This window comes from Asparagus officinalis, chromosome 5, assembly GCF_001876935.1.
Source record: "Asparagus officinalis chromosome 5, Aspof.V1, whole genome shotgun sequence".
In the NCBI taxonomy this organism is placed as follows: domain Eukaryota; kingdom Viridiplantae; phylum Streptophyta; class Magnoliopsida; order Asparagales; family Asparagaceae; genus Asparagus; species Asparagus officinalis.
The window spans coordinates 100,855,612-100,873,228 of record NC_033798.1 but is presented as its reverse complement, the minus strand read 5'-3'; the positions used below and the strand labels follow the sequence as shown (position 1 = coordinate 100,873,228).

Here is a 17,617-nt window from a genome sequence, read left to right as displayed (position 1 = left end):
ACTCGCTTTCACTTTTGCTCATTTGGATAATATATACTCGTCGATGAACAATTTTTATCAGTACGATAATCCTTGATAGCCCCTTGTACTGCACTAATTCAAGACTAATTGCTGGTTACTCTCTTTTATCTCTCCAATATGCATCAAATTGATTAATAGTCGTGTGGACGGCGCTTCAAGTTTTATGGGCGGTGCACAGTACTCACATTTCCACCATGAAAAGGAAATTCATGACACGTGTGAGGCTGCCAGATGGACTTAACGCGGAGTTTTAGGTCTTTACATTCCCAGTTCTAAGAGAGTGAGAATTCGAGGAAATAATGAAAGCAGTTTGACTTAGGAAATAACGAAAGCAGTTTGACTTGTGCAATAATGCAAAATTTGCTTTATATATAGGTATATATACATGAGGATGGGCCTTCCATAAGAGCGCTTAAAAAACAATACACAATATCAGAGAAAAACTATGAATAACATGGAAGAGGACAGCTTTTATTTGGATATCGAAAGGTTCTTTGAGTATGAGGAGCCTGATAGGTATTTTTTTTCTATCTTGGAATAAGCTGTCTGTATTGTATTATGATTGGCGTAACCATTTATATCTTGTAAACTATATATTTTGTCGATTTTTCTAACAGCTGCCCATAGACGCTCGTTAGGAGATGAGAGAGAGATAACAATAGTCCTCCTTCTGATTTGCATAAATTTCTCTACTGACCTCTCCTCTTATCTATTTCTCTCATGAGCTAACGATCGAGTGTCCTCGAGCACCCATTAGTAAAACTCATAATTTACGCTCTTTGAATATCATAAAATATTATTTGTTTGTCTTCAGTTTATAGAACAATTTAGTTATTTTTCAGTTGAACTGTAAGCAATAAGTAATTTTTTACCTTATATACATAATTCTCTCATGGCATCTTAACTAAATGTGAGAAGCAGTACTATCCACTATAACGAGGGTGTAATTGTTAAGTGGCTACACCCTTATAATACAGAAGTCTTGTTTATAGTTAAAACTTCATTTCTCAGTTGATTCCATTTTTGTTTACAACTCCGGCCTTCAGTTTTAGAATATTCATGTTATTTGTGGAACTTAATTTGCATCAAGAATAAATAAGAGTGTTGCTACGGGGATCCCAAATGAGGGGACCCTGTAGGGGACATGTGAGGTGGCAAGCCCTCACTGGGTGCTGCACTATTCATGAACAGTGCAACACCCAGTGAGGGCTTGCCACCTCACCTGTCCCCTACAAGGTCCCCTCATTTGGGGTCCCTAGGGCATTTTTCAATAAATAACACCGCCTCTATGAATTAGATGCCTACAGAAAATACACGTGGGCTAAGGGGGACGGGGCTAACGGTTGTCCCGCCTTGTGAACAAAAATTAAATGTAGAGTTTACAAAGTGACGGCGTTTGTATTTTTCAACCATATTTGGACACCAAAAAAAAAGGAAGAAGAAGAAATTATGCTATATGTATGTATCTCAACTGTTTATTCAAAGGGAATCCAAATTAAAGAGAAAAATAAAAATGACAGAGGAAGGTGAGTTTACGGTTTGAAAGATTAAGCTTTAACTTCTTGTGTTGATGGTTAGTGGAATCGTGATCTAATTATACATCAATGTTATAGGTAATAAAATTGATTGTCGAAATCTCTGTATTTTCATTATCACTTTCTCTGTTTTCTCAGTTCTTCCTTTCGTCAATCTGCGGTATTGTTCGTTGCCTACTAATCCTTACTTTAACCTCTTTGATATTGTCATCATATTGCGGTCGCCCAGGCCTGTTTACGAGCGGCAAAAAGGCCCAAGAACCAGTAACTGGTTCCGAATGTCTTCTCAATTTTCTGTTTTTTTTTAAATAACCCGGTTTAGATTATTAAAATAATCTAATCGCTTACGGATATGACGTATGGATTCGTGACATATGTTAATTTTTGTTAGATCTATATGTAAAGGGTTTTTTCCTTGTAAATTATATTTTATTTTCAATTTATGTGTAGAATGATATTTAATTTATATGTAAATTATTTTAAAGTGATGAGATTTTATTCTAATAAACAAATAAGTTTAAAAATGCATATTTAAGATACATGACTCGTATTCTAACTAGAAAAAACATTAATAAAGTGATTCGTATGTCTTAAATGTAAGTTTTTATAAGGATGCTTCATGATTTTCAGTGAAATTTTTGACTTGGAGTAAGTTGGTGGGAACAAAAATCCGCTTTAAATACGATTTATGTATAAACTGAAAGTAAAAGGTTGTTTCTGCATAATAATCCTTGTTAGAATTAATATAAAAGTATAATCATTGATCATCACCATAATTCTGGAGATTTGGTGTAATGGTTTTAGGAACTAAATATAAGATGGTATCAGAGCAATCCAGGTTCAAATCCCATCGGCCATGAATTAAATGCAGATTTTCTAAAAATTGACACCGCTACATGAGTCCAGGTTTCGACCCATAAAAAAAGGGCGCTTAACCCGCTCGGAGTTTCGATCTAATAATTAGAGGAACTAAATTTAAGAATCCTAAGGTGGTTTCTATAAAAAAAAGGAAAAAAAAGCCAAATTTAGATCCTCAGAGAGGGTTATTCGTTCGGGCTGGTTGGCTATATATCAGTAACATTTTCTTCGCTTATAGCCAAATCCATCTTCTTTATAATTAACCACAACTAGCTTTTCTCCAATTTGAAACAGTCTGCAGGTCTTCGGCGACGCCATTCCAAGCAACGAATCGAGCTCGCCCGAACAAAATGCATCCTCATCCTCCGCCCTCCCAAGGAGCTTAGTAAAGGAGAGGGAGCGACGACAACTGGTTAATGACAAGCTCAAAGCCCTTCGGCTTGCTCTCCCAAACTTCACCAAGGTATCTAATTCACTCCCTCAAAAGGTAGATTACACTAAATCCCCAAGAACCTTCAGCGTTTTGTAATAGACCCGAAATAAGTTTCAAAATCACACTTAACCCCCCAAGAACTTTTAGCATTTTGTATTAAACACCTAATAACTTTCAAAATCACACTAAAACCCTAATAACTTTTGGAATTGTAGATAATCCCCATAATTAAATCAGAAAACAACATAAAAAGGAATTTTGAAGAACAATTTTAGCCAAAAAAAAAGGTTTCCGTATCCCAACCTTGGCGAGAGCAAAAGGAGATTGAATGATAAAGAGTTTTTTAAATAAGTTAAGGGGTAGTTTGGTCTTTTTAAGTCACATGAGTTGCACACGCCATGTCAGATATAACAACTTTAACTTTGGGCTTTTTTTGCAAAAGCTATTGGGGGTTTATGTGGTTTAGAAAGTTATTGGGTTTATTACAAAATGTTGAAAGTTCTTGAGGTTTAATGTGATTTTCAAAGTTATTGGGTGTTAACTGCAAAATGCGGAAAGTTCTTGGGGGATTAGGGCAATTTACCCATATTCTAAAAGCATAAATTTTATAGAATTATGTGGAACTACATCTTAAATAACATGTATCGCCCTTCAACTGGCTTATTAAAAATGAGTAAAACTGCAGATAATCACTCTTATTTATATGTTCAGTAGCACATAATATCACCTCTTAAATTTGTTTATTTGCTCTTTGTTATGTCTGCATTACCATTTTGTGAAGAATAAATTGCAGCAATCACTCCCTCTCTCGTAAATTCTGAGATAGATAAATTCTAACAAACAAGTTGAGGATAATAATGTTTTGGTTTTCTGTTTCTTCTTATTAGATACTATTTTATGTTTTTGGTTTTCTATTTCTTCTTATCATGTATAGTCCAATGTGATATCTACGAGTGATTTTCTTGTGCATCCCTCGTTGTGTAGAGTGACCACAAATGTCCGCTCCTCTATCCGCTCTCCCTGGGGGATCAATAGCTAAATCACACCTAGGTATTATCTATAAATACTGCTTTTGTGTTATAGTACATATTATGATAGGGCAGCTTGCCCTAATCTTACTTAAAAAAAAAAAGCCGGTCGAGGATAATAAGTGTATTGAATGTATATAAATAAGGGATCATCTACAGAATTTTACTATAGCAACTATCGACCACTTATTACTTAACAACAAGTTTCTCCCAAATATCAACCCCTAGGATGTCAGATGGCAATAAGTGAGTTGATGAGTGATAACTATTATAAAGCTTATAGATGAGAGGGTTTTGTATAACTTATCCTTTCCAAAAGGTACCTTTGAAGGAAAAAAAAAAATCCTTGAGACTTACGTTTGGATTAAAGGAATCAAGTTGAACATGTAGGCTTTATTTCTAGAATCTGGTACTTGTAATTTAATTTCAGTTTCATTGTTTGGAAATCATTGGAGTTTCAAATCTAGTATTTTCAATTCCAAATTCATTATTTCTGTGATTTCCAAACTCTTAAGGTGGTCGGTTTGCAATTTTAAGAATTTAGAGGCTATTTTTGTAATTTTAGATTTTTAAGAACTTATTTGCGTCTTTCTAGATTTTGAAAGGGAGAGAGAAAATGAATGTTGGAAATGAAACGATTTTAGTTGTCATTTAAAATTCTCCTCCCACCTCAGTCCGCAAAGCCTAAGCTAAATTGAGCCAAACTAAAATATGTTCGCATCCAAACTCTGGAATTGAGCTTGATTCCAGGGATTGAAATGAAAACAAGATTATCCGAACAGACCATATATTAATTGAATTGTTCTGATAATCTTATCTTAATTGGTCTCAGTTTGACAAGTCGTCCGTGGTGAAGGATGCCATTGACTACATACTAATGTTACAAGAACAGGAGAAGAGAATGACTGCCGAGATATTGCAGCTAGAGGCTCAAGTCCTTAATGAAAAAAACAATAGAGAGGGAATAACTAAAAGCTCTGTTTTGGCTACTCGGTCACTTCATGAAAATTTTTCCATTCAGATAATGGAGGTAAGATGTCTCTCCACAATATTTGTTTCTTGGAGCTTGATAAAATATTACATGGAGAGGCTTCTCAATAATTATGTAAAATACCTGGTTATATATAGGACCCGAGTTAAGTCGAACCGTAATACGAAGATATCATATTCGAATTCGAATCCGAATTCGAGCCCAAGTTCTCTGAAGACGCTCATAAGCAATAGAAAATAGTTAAACCTCTGATTCCCTGCCTTGATGTATTATGGTTTTAGCTTAGATTAACAGAGAGATAATCTGGTCGATGCTGTTTTATTATTATTATTGTTGTTGTTATTGTTTATTTATATTTGGTGGTTGTGCAGATTAAGATGTGGCAAGTAGGAGAGAGGACATTGGGTGTAAACCTCATTTGCGATAAAAAAAGGGGGAACATGATCAAAGTTTATGAACTTTTTGAGTCTCTAAACGTCAACGTTATAATGGCCAACGTTACTTCTGTATCCGAGAGCCTTCTAAACACCTTTTTTATCGAGGTTTCTCTCTCTCCCCCCTTCTCCCTCCCATGGGCTCTTTGGTTTCAAATTTTGACGGTGTGTTCAGCAACTCTTTAAAATTGGGCTAGGTTTAAACTTGACCTAATTTTTAGCAGAAATTATTTGGGTAAAACCAGGCCAATTCTGACCTAGGTTTTCTAAGCCTAAGAGTTTGTTTGGCAACCTAATAGAAATCAGGCCAATCCAATTTTATTTTTTAACCAGGACAGAATTGCACTAGGTAAAGGGTGGTTTAATTCTAGCTTGGTTAAAACGCTGAAAAATGAACTAAAATAAGTTGGGCCAACTCTGGCCTAACTTTTGCCAAACACAAAACTATACTAAAATTAGACGAGGTTTGAACCCGGTCAGTTTTAGTGGTTTGCCAAACAAGTCCTAAATTTAGCTTTCAAATTGGTTTCGTTTTGGACCACCTCCCCCTAAGTTTAAAGCAAAACTATTTTAGTTCAAAATAGAAATTTTAGTCCTAAATTTAGTCTTAAGTGTATTCATAAATTCAAATTTTCAATTTTTTTTTTGTTTTCTGTTTAGTTGAATGGAAAGTTTTTTGATGTCCGCTTTTCTCTCTCTGCAAAATTCTCAAGAGAAAACAATATTTATAACGTGAAGCTAAGGATTGGTTTGGGTGTTTTTGATAAAGTTGAGGATTTTTAACTCTACATAAAAGTGATAATCCACGTCATCACTTTTTCATTGAGATTTTTCCGGTGTTTAGTTTGAATTCCATTTAGATTTTTGCCATGTTTTTCACTTTCCGGCAAAATCCTCCCCTTCCGGAGGGGGAACTCTACACTTTAATGACTTTTCTTTCGAAATAAACGCAACCAAACATGCACTAAATCCATCCGCTTTTCTCAACACTTATTATCAAAACAGAGAGAAAATTTGTTGAGAATTTTAGTTCTATTGAGCTTTTACGTGAGATTCACTGTATTCATAAATTCTTAAGAATTCACTTCGGCCTAATTTTTGTTGGTCTCTGATCCGGATGGGGCCCGCTTGGGTAGGGCCTATAACTCAAACGTGCCTAATTCAATTTATGATCCCAATAAATCAAATAAATATGGTCATTCCTTTATTGTTATCTTACTAGCAAAAGAAAAAGAAAAATCTTATCAAATATCATGTTATCAACAAATATTTTTCGTATATTCATTTGACAATTTTGTTAACTATTGCTTGATCACTAGATTGGACAACAAAACGGGATGAGAGTAATACACGGACTTAATTAATTTTGTGATGACAACTAATATGCGGTTAACTATATCTTTTTTATAAGAAAAGCAATATTTTTTAACAGGATTTGGGTCTGATTTGTGATAGCAATATAATTTCAAAAGTTAAAAGTGCTGAATTTGTTAGTCAAATTTCCCATTCTGTTTCTTTTGCATGCATAGTGATCCTTTAGACCCCTAAAATTTTTTAGGGGCCATAATTTTCTTCCTGGATTTTTGTTAACTTGCTAATGATGTTTGTGTTCGCAGGCCAATACAATGAATAGCACTCAACTTAAGGAAATGATGGAAGGTGCCATTGCTGAACTAAATTCAGAGGGAAGCCTTTTCAAGTATGAGTTTTAAGATATGAGGATTAAAAGAGTAGGAGAAAATTCTCTCTATTTGTATATACAATAAAGCTATTCCTCTACTCGAGCCCTCAATATATATTAGTACGAGTCCTTTTTTATTTGCTTAGGACCATTGATCACAAATCTATGTTAACCGGATGTTATCAATCATACATTGGATGTATTTGGTCCTCATATATAGGGGTGCTAAACCGTATCCGTATCCGATGAAATATTCGTAACCGTATCCGTTAGGATACAAATATGATCACTCAAATCTATAACCAATAGGATATGGTTATAGATATGGTTTTGTAGTGAAATATCTGTATCCGTATCCAAAATATCCAAACACACATTAGTCATACTCTCACGATAGTTTTGATTCTTAAATTATAGATTTGTGGTTAATTTTGATGATCAAGATGTCTAATCTTAGCTTTTTAGTTATAATGAACATATTAACGATCTCTTTTGTATCACATGAACTATATTTTTTCTCAATACTACTCTTCATGGTTACTTTAAAGGAGCCAGAGGTTTAAGACATGGAGATCCTCTCTCCCCTTACTTGTTTATAATTGGCATGGAGTATCTCTCTAAAAATCTGAATATATTGAAGCATGATAGGAAGTTCAAGTTTCACCCAAAGTGTGGAGAGCTAAAGATCAATCATCTCTCATTTGCGGATGACCTTCTTCTTTTTAGCAAAGGAAATCTATATTCAATTCAAAAATTACATCAGTGTCTCAATAACTTTGGAGCTACATCTGGACTAGAAGCAAATCTTTTTAAATGCTCAATTTTTTATGGAGGTGTTGAAGACTCTGTTAAAAGTTCAATTCATAATCTACTGGGTATACCTAAGGGGGTCCTGCCAATTAAGTACGTTGGTGTCCCTCTAATATGTAAAATGTGATCCTACATTGATTTCAGTCCTCTTTTAATGAAAATCACAAACTAGTTTCAATCCTGGCTGAGACACAGGAACCTATCATATCCTGGTCGACTTCATGTCATCAAGAGTGTCATCTTAGGTGTTCAAATTTTTTGGTCATCTAACTATATCCTACCAGCTAAAGTCCTTCAGAAAATTGATGGCTTGTGCATGGATTTTTTATGGGGCAAATCAAATCAGCCTTTAAAATCTCCCCTTGTATCTTGGGACAAAGTTTGTATGGATAGGAAACATGGAGGTTTGGGGGTGTTTTCAGCAACTACATGGAACTTTACTACTGCACTAAGAACTATTTGGTATATACACATTAATAAAGAGCTATTGTGGATAAAATGGATTCATGGTACCTATTTAAAGGATGAATCTATTTGGCATGTAAATCCTAAAGCTAGTGATTCTTGGATGTGAAAACAGTTGCTTAAGATCAGGGACAAAGTTATAATTAATTGTGGTGGCATTGAAAGTTTGAAGCATTGTATCAACTCATGTTACAAAAACTCCAATGTGCACTTCTCTGAGTTGTATTCAGCTATATCCCCAGTAACAAACAAAGTGCCTTAGTTCAACCCGGTGAAAATTTAAGCTACCCTAAGCACTGTTTTATCCTATGGTTAGCTGTGCATAACAGGCTTCTTACAAGGGATAGGCTTCTCAAAAGAGGAATTATCCAATCTGGTCAGTGTTGTTTATGTGAAGATGCAGGATTGGAAACTCGTGATCACCTGTTCTTTGAATGCAGATTCTCAATAGATGTTTAGAATGGTGTCATGGACTGGCTTCAATTTAATTGGAGGGCTTATAACTGGAACCTATTGATGGATTGATACAGTTTCAGATTGAGGGGGAAGAGATTCAAGCAAAGAGTGAAGAGAATGGCTCTTTCTTCAACAGTTTACAGTTTGTGGAAGGAGTGCAATGCTAGAGTTTTCAAACAAAAAGTCAGAAGTAGGGATCAAATCATCAGGGAGATTAAAATTAATATATTGTCTATCATCCTCAATAGTTCTTTTCCAGCCGAAAAGAAGGATTGGCTTCTCTCTTTGTGAAGTCAATCATATATGTTTAGCTGATTGAGTTTCTTCATACTATGTTGATTTTGGTTTTGTTTTTTCAGTTTTGCTCAGGTTTGAGTATCTTGATGTACATAATTTTCACATTTTGGTAAATGAATAAAATTTTCTTCATTGACCAAAAAAATATGATCATGTTAACTTCTATGGAATAAATAACTATTATCACTATGTTACATGTCATACTTTTGCATTTACACGTCATATTTTTGCATAACTTTGTTTTGTAATATATTTTTTGTTTATTGCTACCGCTTCACTTATAAATACTTAAATTAATTCTTAATATTTAAATATTTTCTATAGTTCTGCACATTATTCTGTAGGGTTAAATTCTACCATTGCTCAAAGTTTGAAGGAAATGTTCGATGAATATAATCCATTCGCTAAATCTTTTAGAATGGCTAAAGAGAGGTTTGATAACAATGAATCCTCAAATGTGAACCTAAGGTTGATCCGTAAAAGGAACAATGATGGAAGGACTTAAAATCTTCCTACAGCTTCTGAGGTTGTTGTCCTTATCGTAGGAGATATTGATAGCTTAAATGTTGAGAGAGATAAAATAGTAGAGTTACAAAGTGGTGTGTTTAAAAGAGACAATGAACTGCACCCATCTTATTTGCTGATGCAACATCCTATTGTATTGCCCTGAGGAGAAGATGATTATCGAGAGAACATTTTACATAGATTCAAACAGTGCATCTCAATATTACTATCAATGTAGAGAAAATGAAGCACCTACAATATTACTATCAAGGAGATTATTGCAACAGTTTATAGTAGATGCTTATACAATGGTTGAAAGTGGAAGATAGTCATACATTAGGACTCATCAAAAGGAGCTTAGGGCTGAAATGTACAAGGTCTTATCGAGGCTATTTTAAGAGGTGAAACTGTTGGATAGCAGGTTCCTAATATATTTTCTAATTTGTTTTGGTTATGATTCCTAATCTGTTTTGGTAACATGATTCCAAATCTGTTTTGGTAATAGGTTATTAGAATTCCTAATCTATTTTGTTTTTTGTTTTAGAATTCCTAGTATGTTTATGATTTTAGAATTTCTATATATATGGAACAATTGGAAGAAAGAATTGAGAAGAAAATTAGGGATATTTGAAGCACAGAAAAGAGGTATTTTCTGAGCTATTGGTTAGGATTTTGTTTGGAGAGAATTATAGATTTGTTGGTAAGATTAATTGGTGAGTTTGAGTGATTTGTAATCTTAGTTTGTACTCTTCTTCTCTATTAGTGAAAAACCCTATCCACTTCTTGCCCCATGGACGTAGACAACTTGCATAACCATGTTAAAATTGGTTGTTTGTGTTTGTGGCATTGATTTGATTCGTTTGGCCTTCTCTCGACGTTCGTTTGATTTGATTTCTCATAGCATATTGGTTTGGTTGTTTAGCTTCCACAGCGCTCAACAAGTGGTATCAGAGTTCGGGCTACGCTTGGGCTATTTGGAGGAGTAGGTTGTTTTGGAGGCTCGCCTAGGGTTTCGTTTGGTGATAAATGTGAGATCTTTTTGGTAAAGACTCTATCTTTTTTAGTTTTGAATCTATTCTTCGTTTGTTCCGTATTTGTTTTGGTGCTTTGAGAAAGATGTTCGGAAAAGAAGAAGTTGTGGAGGGTACTTCCGGCGTGAAGACCGTCCAAAGTTTGAATATCCACTCTATGAAGATAGATGTGGGGAAGTTTAATGGCACAAACAATTTTGATCTTTGGAGATGTGAAGTCTTGGATGCGCTCAATGCGTAAAATTTGAAAGATACTTTGGAGTTGGACGAGAAACCGGATGACATTGAGGTGAAGGTTTGAAAAAAGATGAATAGAATGGCGTGTGGTGTGATTAGATCTTGTTTGACTCAAGATTTTAAATATGATGTGATCAATGAAACTTCGGCTAAGAAGATTTGGGAGATCCTAGAAGACAAATATTTGACCAAAAGTGTAGAGAACCGCTTACATTTGAAGAGCAGGCTTTATCGCTTCCAATTGAAGAAGTGGACCCCCATTGGTGATCACATGAATCACTACACGAAGCTTCTTACGGATTTAACGAATGTAGATGTGATGATTGAAGATGAGGACAAGGCGTTATTGTTATTGAGTTTCTTGTCTGACGAGGAATATGAGACCTTCGTTCTTACTCATATTAATGGGAAGACATCTCTTTCTTATAGTGAGGTCACCGCTGCACTTGTGAATTATCAGCTTCGAAAGAAGGATAAGGAGACTTCAGTTGAGCCGGTAGCGGGGGCATTGGTCGCAAGTGTTAGACCCTAAAGTCGCTAGGAAAGAACCCTAGAGGGGGGGGGGGTTGAATAGGGTTTATGCTAATCTAATCCGATTTTATGCCAATTTAAAACTTATTAACAAATATGTTCTTGCAAGATGATATACAATTACTTATGAGCAAGAATACGCAATATGATCAAAGGTGATATATCCTAGCAATGAGATATACTATATGATGTATGCAAGGATATATAAACTATCACAAGGGTGAAACAAACAAGATGCAATAGGCTATAAGATGAACAGTTATAAGTGCGCTAATGCAAACTAAACACGCTATATGTTCACGAGGTTCGGACCCTCCGTCCTACGTCCCCACTCCCAACTCTCGAGGAGAATCAACTACACAACCCAGTTTGAAAGCCGGAACTTCTCTACACACTCGGTTTTCTAGCTAACCGAAAACTCTGCACACTCGATTATCAAGTCAACCGACAACTCTCACAAATCCTCACAAAGTACATACACAAGCTACAACCTCAAGTGTTGGTCCTCACGTATCGACTCCCTCAAGTGCTCGAAATTATCACCTCTCACTAGGCACACCACTCCTCTCGGTATTTACTCCGTCCTTACCACACACTCCTCTCGGTGTACAAGTGTATTACAAAGTGAACTTCATAAATTAAGCACAACAAATGATTGTTCTCTAAACAAGGTGAGAACTCAATTAGGCTCAACTCAAAGTTACTATCTCTCACAACCTCAAATATATTATGAATGCAAATACAATAAGCTCAAGTGGGTGTGTGTAACAATGAGATTAATCAAATCTAAACTCAATATAAAACTAGCTTTAATAAGATGATAATCAAACAAATAAATATAAAGCTAGAAAAGAGTTTAGAAAACTTCTCAATATATGACAAGAGATGGAGGGAAAATAGTTGATTGCTCAAACTCCAATAGATGATCTCCTCAAGCTCTTGTGGAATTGAATTCACAAACTCAAACCCTCAATTGCTTAAAAGCTTCTAAACAAACATTAAACAAACTTAAACCCTTGTTTAAAACTCTTTTAAACTTGTTTAAAACATTTCATTAGTTGTGTGAAGGATGAGAGCAAGGGGGTATATATAGCCACCCAAAACCTCAGCTAAAACCCAACTGAAAAGATAAAAAAGCCCCCAGAAAATACTGCTGGAAACTAGCCGTTACTGTGCAACGGCTCTTTCATAAGTCGACTTATGAGTCGACTAATGAGTCGGCTTATATGAGTCGACTCAGCAAAAGAAAAATCACAACTCCGCTGTACTTCATGAGTCGACTTATGAGTCGACTAATGAGTCGACTAAACATGCACAGACCTGAAGTCCACAGAAAAACTCAACTTTAAACTGTGTTTAAAAATATCAAATAAATTCAGAAAAATATAAAACTTTGGGAAATGATTGTAAATATGATAATACACATGCTACAAAAACTGGTTTTTAAAAAGAACCTCCCAAATGAGAAATATCATCATTTTGCAAAATAATCCAAAACATGAAAATGTGAACACATGAGTTTTGACATTTTTAGCTTAACCATGTTTTGAAACATTACAAAATGATTTTATAGACTTAAAGAAAGATATAAACTATTGTTATAAAGTCTATAAATAATAAATACAATATTTTCACAAATACAATAGAGTATGAAACATATGAGTATGTATATGAATATATATTTGTTTCATATCTATGAAATTAAACAAAAACAACTTATCCACATAGAAAACAAACATGTATATATAATTTTTGGAATTTATTTGTAGAAACTTTGTTTGTGGATAAAACTAAAAACTAAGATGTATATGTATATATAACTATGTATATATATAAAAACAAAACTTGTGTTATATATATATATATATACAAGGAAACCAATAAAATGTGTGTGTAGATATGATTGAGCTTAAAGTACTAACACACATAATATAAACCTAAACTAATGTTACCCAAGCTTGATCTTGATATTCAATAAGCTTGACTTGGTACACATTACAGATGAAACTAGAACTTTGATCTTCAACTTGAATTGCATAGGCTTCACCCACTATTCCGCCAACCTCCATTTGATATGATCGATATGGCGCAATCCATCCATCCTCCAACTTATTGTTTGTCTATAATAAATAACAAAACACAAGCACTAGACAAACAATATTTGATGATGACAAATAATTTACAAAAAATATATATGCATAAATGAAATGAATATATAAATTATAATTCACATGCATATAAACAAGGAAATGTATACTCACAATATTTCTCCCCCTTTGACAAGATCAAAAAGGGGAAAACAACAAGAATGAAGAGAGCGAAAGCTCCCCCTATCAATATGCATGAGTGAGTGTAAAACAAGTATAGAGAATAGCTCCCCCTATTAAAATACCATATAGAATATATAAAATGAAAGCTAAGGAAAAACCATGTGAGTAAGCATAAATGAAAGATATGCTAAACATAACTCACATACAAATAAGACAATAAAAACACATATTAATATGTCATTTATGAAAGAAGTGTCTCATTACACAATTATAAAAACATAGTGTATAAAAATAGATTTATGAAAATAAAGGAATGAGGACAACATGAGAACCATGAAAAAAAGTTTTCAAGTGAAAACAAATCACTCAAATGAAGTCATAAATCAAGATTTGAGTCCAAAAACAATGTTTGATCAAAGAGGAAAATTTTCTTTGTATAACTTGATCAAACCACTCATGGAATACATTATAAGACACGAATAGATGATCCATAAGCACAAACACATAAATGTCATCATATAAGTGAAATATAATGAATTCAAAGCAACAAATCAAAACACAATTTTTAAGAGAGGCAACAATATCAAGCTCTTGAGCTTGTTTAAACCCATATAATCATTTTAGCACACGGTAAACATGATTTGGGAAATAAACACCCAATAAACCTGGGGGGTTATATAAATACGAACCTCTCAATAAAAATCGACACTAATAATCATGAAAACAAAAGAATTGATCACAGAAAAATTGTTTTCATATTAAAAAAAATTTAAAACATAATTTTCAAAATCAAGAAAAATTAAAAATTAAAAATAATATAATTCTTGGTTTTAAAAAGATTTTAGCACCCAAGCATTCTTGGTGCCGAATTGTTTAGGGACATGACCCCTATCAATAAAGATCAAAGCCCTAGTGTTATGAATCCTTTTGGGCACATTTGGTGCACTAACCCGGTCATAATAATAATTGTTCAAATGACCATTTCGATTGTAATTTGGGCAATGAAAGAGACTCATTTGTTTTTGTGGACCATATGCTCGTGCACGGGAACCATTTGCAAACAAGGATTGTCTTTTAAAATTATTTTGCAAATGAGAAACATTATCAAACAAAGGCGATTTACTTGGAAAATTTGGCAAGTTTGAACATTTTTTTAAATCATAACAAAACTTCGCCAAATGGCCAAATATACCACAAATATCACATTTAAAAATATGTGGTCTACTAGAAACATTTGACAAACGTGATTTTCTTTTCAAATCAAAATAATATTCGGCCAAATGACCAAAACGACCATAAAGATCACACTTGAATACACTAGCATGCTTATGATGAACTTTGTGAGAATGAGCATGTGAATGTGTAAGTGTACAAGATGAAGAAGCTACATGAGATGCACAAGGAGCATTAGCATTCTTATGTTTGTGTGCATCATAACAAAATTTAGATAAATGACCTTTTCGGCCGCAAATAGAGCATTTGTAAACTTTGCTATATATGTATGCATAATGAGTGAATGATGACTTAGACTTGGTACACATATCCATAAGCATCTTATGATTATTAATGTATGTTTTTAAAGTTGAATCTAAAGATGAAATGCATTTATTCACAAGATTCAATTCTTCATTTTTAGGCACATATGCATTTTTATTAGAAGTAGAACTGTGACGCCCCTGTTTTCACTCATGGCTGCAGTCCAAGGTGAACCCAGAGATGTCAAACCTGCCATGCACCCACACTGTGCAACAACAAGTTTTACCAATCACAATAATATCCTCTAGTGGGGTCAAATAAAAGTGTAGGTACAAAACAGGCAAAGAAGTAGAACGACAATAATAGACATGATAAAGAATATGATATCTCATAAATAAAGGTCATGTCTCAACTGAAAATAAACTGAAATACATTTGGAGTCTGCAATAACATACGATGTCTCAACATGAATCAAAACGGAAAGTCGAACTAAGGCTCATTGCCTTTACAAAATGGAAATAAACTCTAAGTTTGAATAAAATTTAAAACTACAGTGGAGTCTCTACAAGTAAAAATACGCGACGGTGACTATGCCAGAACTCTGTCACCCTGCGGCTCTCCGGAACTCCGAGCTACCTGAAAGGGTATTTTTAAAAGAAAAAGAAACAACAACAAGAGCGTCAGAGCGCTACAACAAGATTACCTCCATCCGCCCCCAGGGAAAGGGCTGCTAGATGGAGTGGAGGCTCTATCTATTAAGCATAGTCTACCTACATTATTTTTCCCGTATCTAGCGGAATTAATATTCAGATACCTACAAAACCTACAAAACGAGACGTAGTACGTCGAGCGAAATAATCCAAACAAGGAAACCCTCATGTATATACCATAAGTCTCAAATTGTAGATATCGAAACAATAATACCGAACTAAGAAAAGACAATCTAATGAAACCAATAATTAGAAATGCGAAATAATCCAAACAAGGAAACCCTCATGTATATACCATAAGTCTCAAATTGTGAATCTCTAATCATTGATCCCAACTAAGAAGTAAAAAGGACAGTAAAAGAAATAAGATATCAACACATCGTATTTATAATATCTTCCACTATCACTGAAGAGATAGAATAAAATACTAACACATAATTTTGTATACTTTCAAAAGTAACATATCTCAGTCATATAGTTCAATGATAGGTCGTATTCAAAATTGGCATCTGTCATACTTAGGCTATCAAGTAATTGTCTCAGTGCGACGGACTATCCTATAGGTATCCTAAACTGTATACACGGCTCATTAGTCTTATCGCGATCTCAGTGCATAACATGAGTGCGGGACGGACTACCAAATAGGCATCCTAGAAATACGGCTCACGAGCCTCATCGCACCCTAGTGCGGGATGGACGGCTAGATCAAGCCTCCTAAAATCTGACTCAATGGTTTGTACATATGGAATATCGACGCACTACCTCATGTAGTACTGAACTGAGCTCATCAACGATATCCACCTCATATAAATCTTTGTATCTCTGGCATGTCGATTGCTCATCAACAACATTCAGCTCATGTATAAACCATGTATATTTGGTATGTCGATGCACTATCCCATATAGTACTGAGCTGTGCTCATCAACGATATCCAACATGTATATGAACTATATCTAATTCAAATATGATCAAATCAAAATTCATCATAATCCCATTATGATTCTTAAATGTATAACATAACATATTCATAACTATACGTATAACATCAAGCGGATCAAAACTCCGCGAACGCACCTTAAAACGGCACAACACAACTCCACAAAACGAGCAGGCAAAACAGACGTGATATCTGTTAGTAAAACAAGCATATCTTTCTCTAGGAGAACTATTTTTACAAATGGTTTTCTGTTTTGAAAACTAGATTCACACATATTTCAAATGACATAAGTTTGGTTTAATTTGGAGTTCATTTGTTATCCCAAATATCCACTTAAACATTATATATGTGCATCCGTTTTTCTGCAGGACATGTTGTTAGTAAAAAGATCATATCTTTCTCTATACAAACTCTTTTTAAGATTAGTCTTCTGTTTTAGAAACTAGATACATATATCTTTCATTTGGAACTAGTTTGGTTAAATTTGGAGTTTATTTTCTATTTTGAAATCTTAGTTAAACATGATATAATTGCTACAGTTTTCTGCAGAAAATATTTATTTAGTACATCTCTTAAATTTCTCATATATAAATGAAATTATGAAAAATCCTAATGATCATGATCATGATACTATAATAAATAGTAAGAAAAAAATTTACTAATCTAGCATTGGTTTATGTTTTAACATTAAAAATTTAACTTTTATTACATCATGTTAAGATTCAAGTATGAAAACACATATTCAACATCATATTAAACATCTAACTAGTTATTTAACTATGGGGAAGGGTTTGGATGAAGATAATCTTGCCTTAGACATCGTTCTAAGCCTCTAAAATAACCAGCAACTAAAAAGAAGTACAACCAAGCCGTTTTCCCCTTGCTACACGTTGATGATCTCGCCCTCGTGT

At 34.1% G+C, this 17,617-nt stretch overlaps 1 protein-coding gene across 2 annotated transcripts; it reads left to right on the top strand.

Annotated features, from left to right (window-relative positions):
* Positions 459–7,256, top strand: LOC109843447 (transcription factor bHLH35-like). 2 transcript variants are annotated; one of them, XM_020412379.1, is made up of 5 exons: positions 459–537; positions 2,709–2,877; positions 4,708–4,905; positions 5,238–5,408; positions 6,917–7,256. In XM_020412379.1, the coding sequence occupies exons 1-5, from the start codon at positions 467–469 to the stop codon at positions 7,010–7,012; spliced, it is 705 nt and encodes a 234-aa protein (XP_020267968.1). In that variant the 5' UTR covers positions 459–466; the 3' UTR covers positions 7,013–7,256. The 2 variants fall into 2 exon arrangements, with proteins under 2 accessions (XP_020267968.1, XP_020267969.1); XM_020412380.1 differs by lacking the exon at positions 5,238–5,408.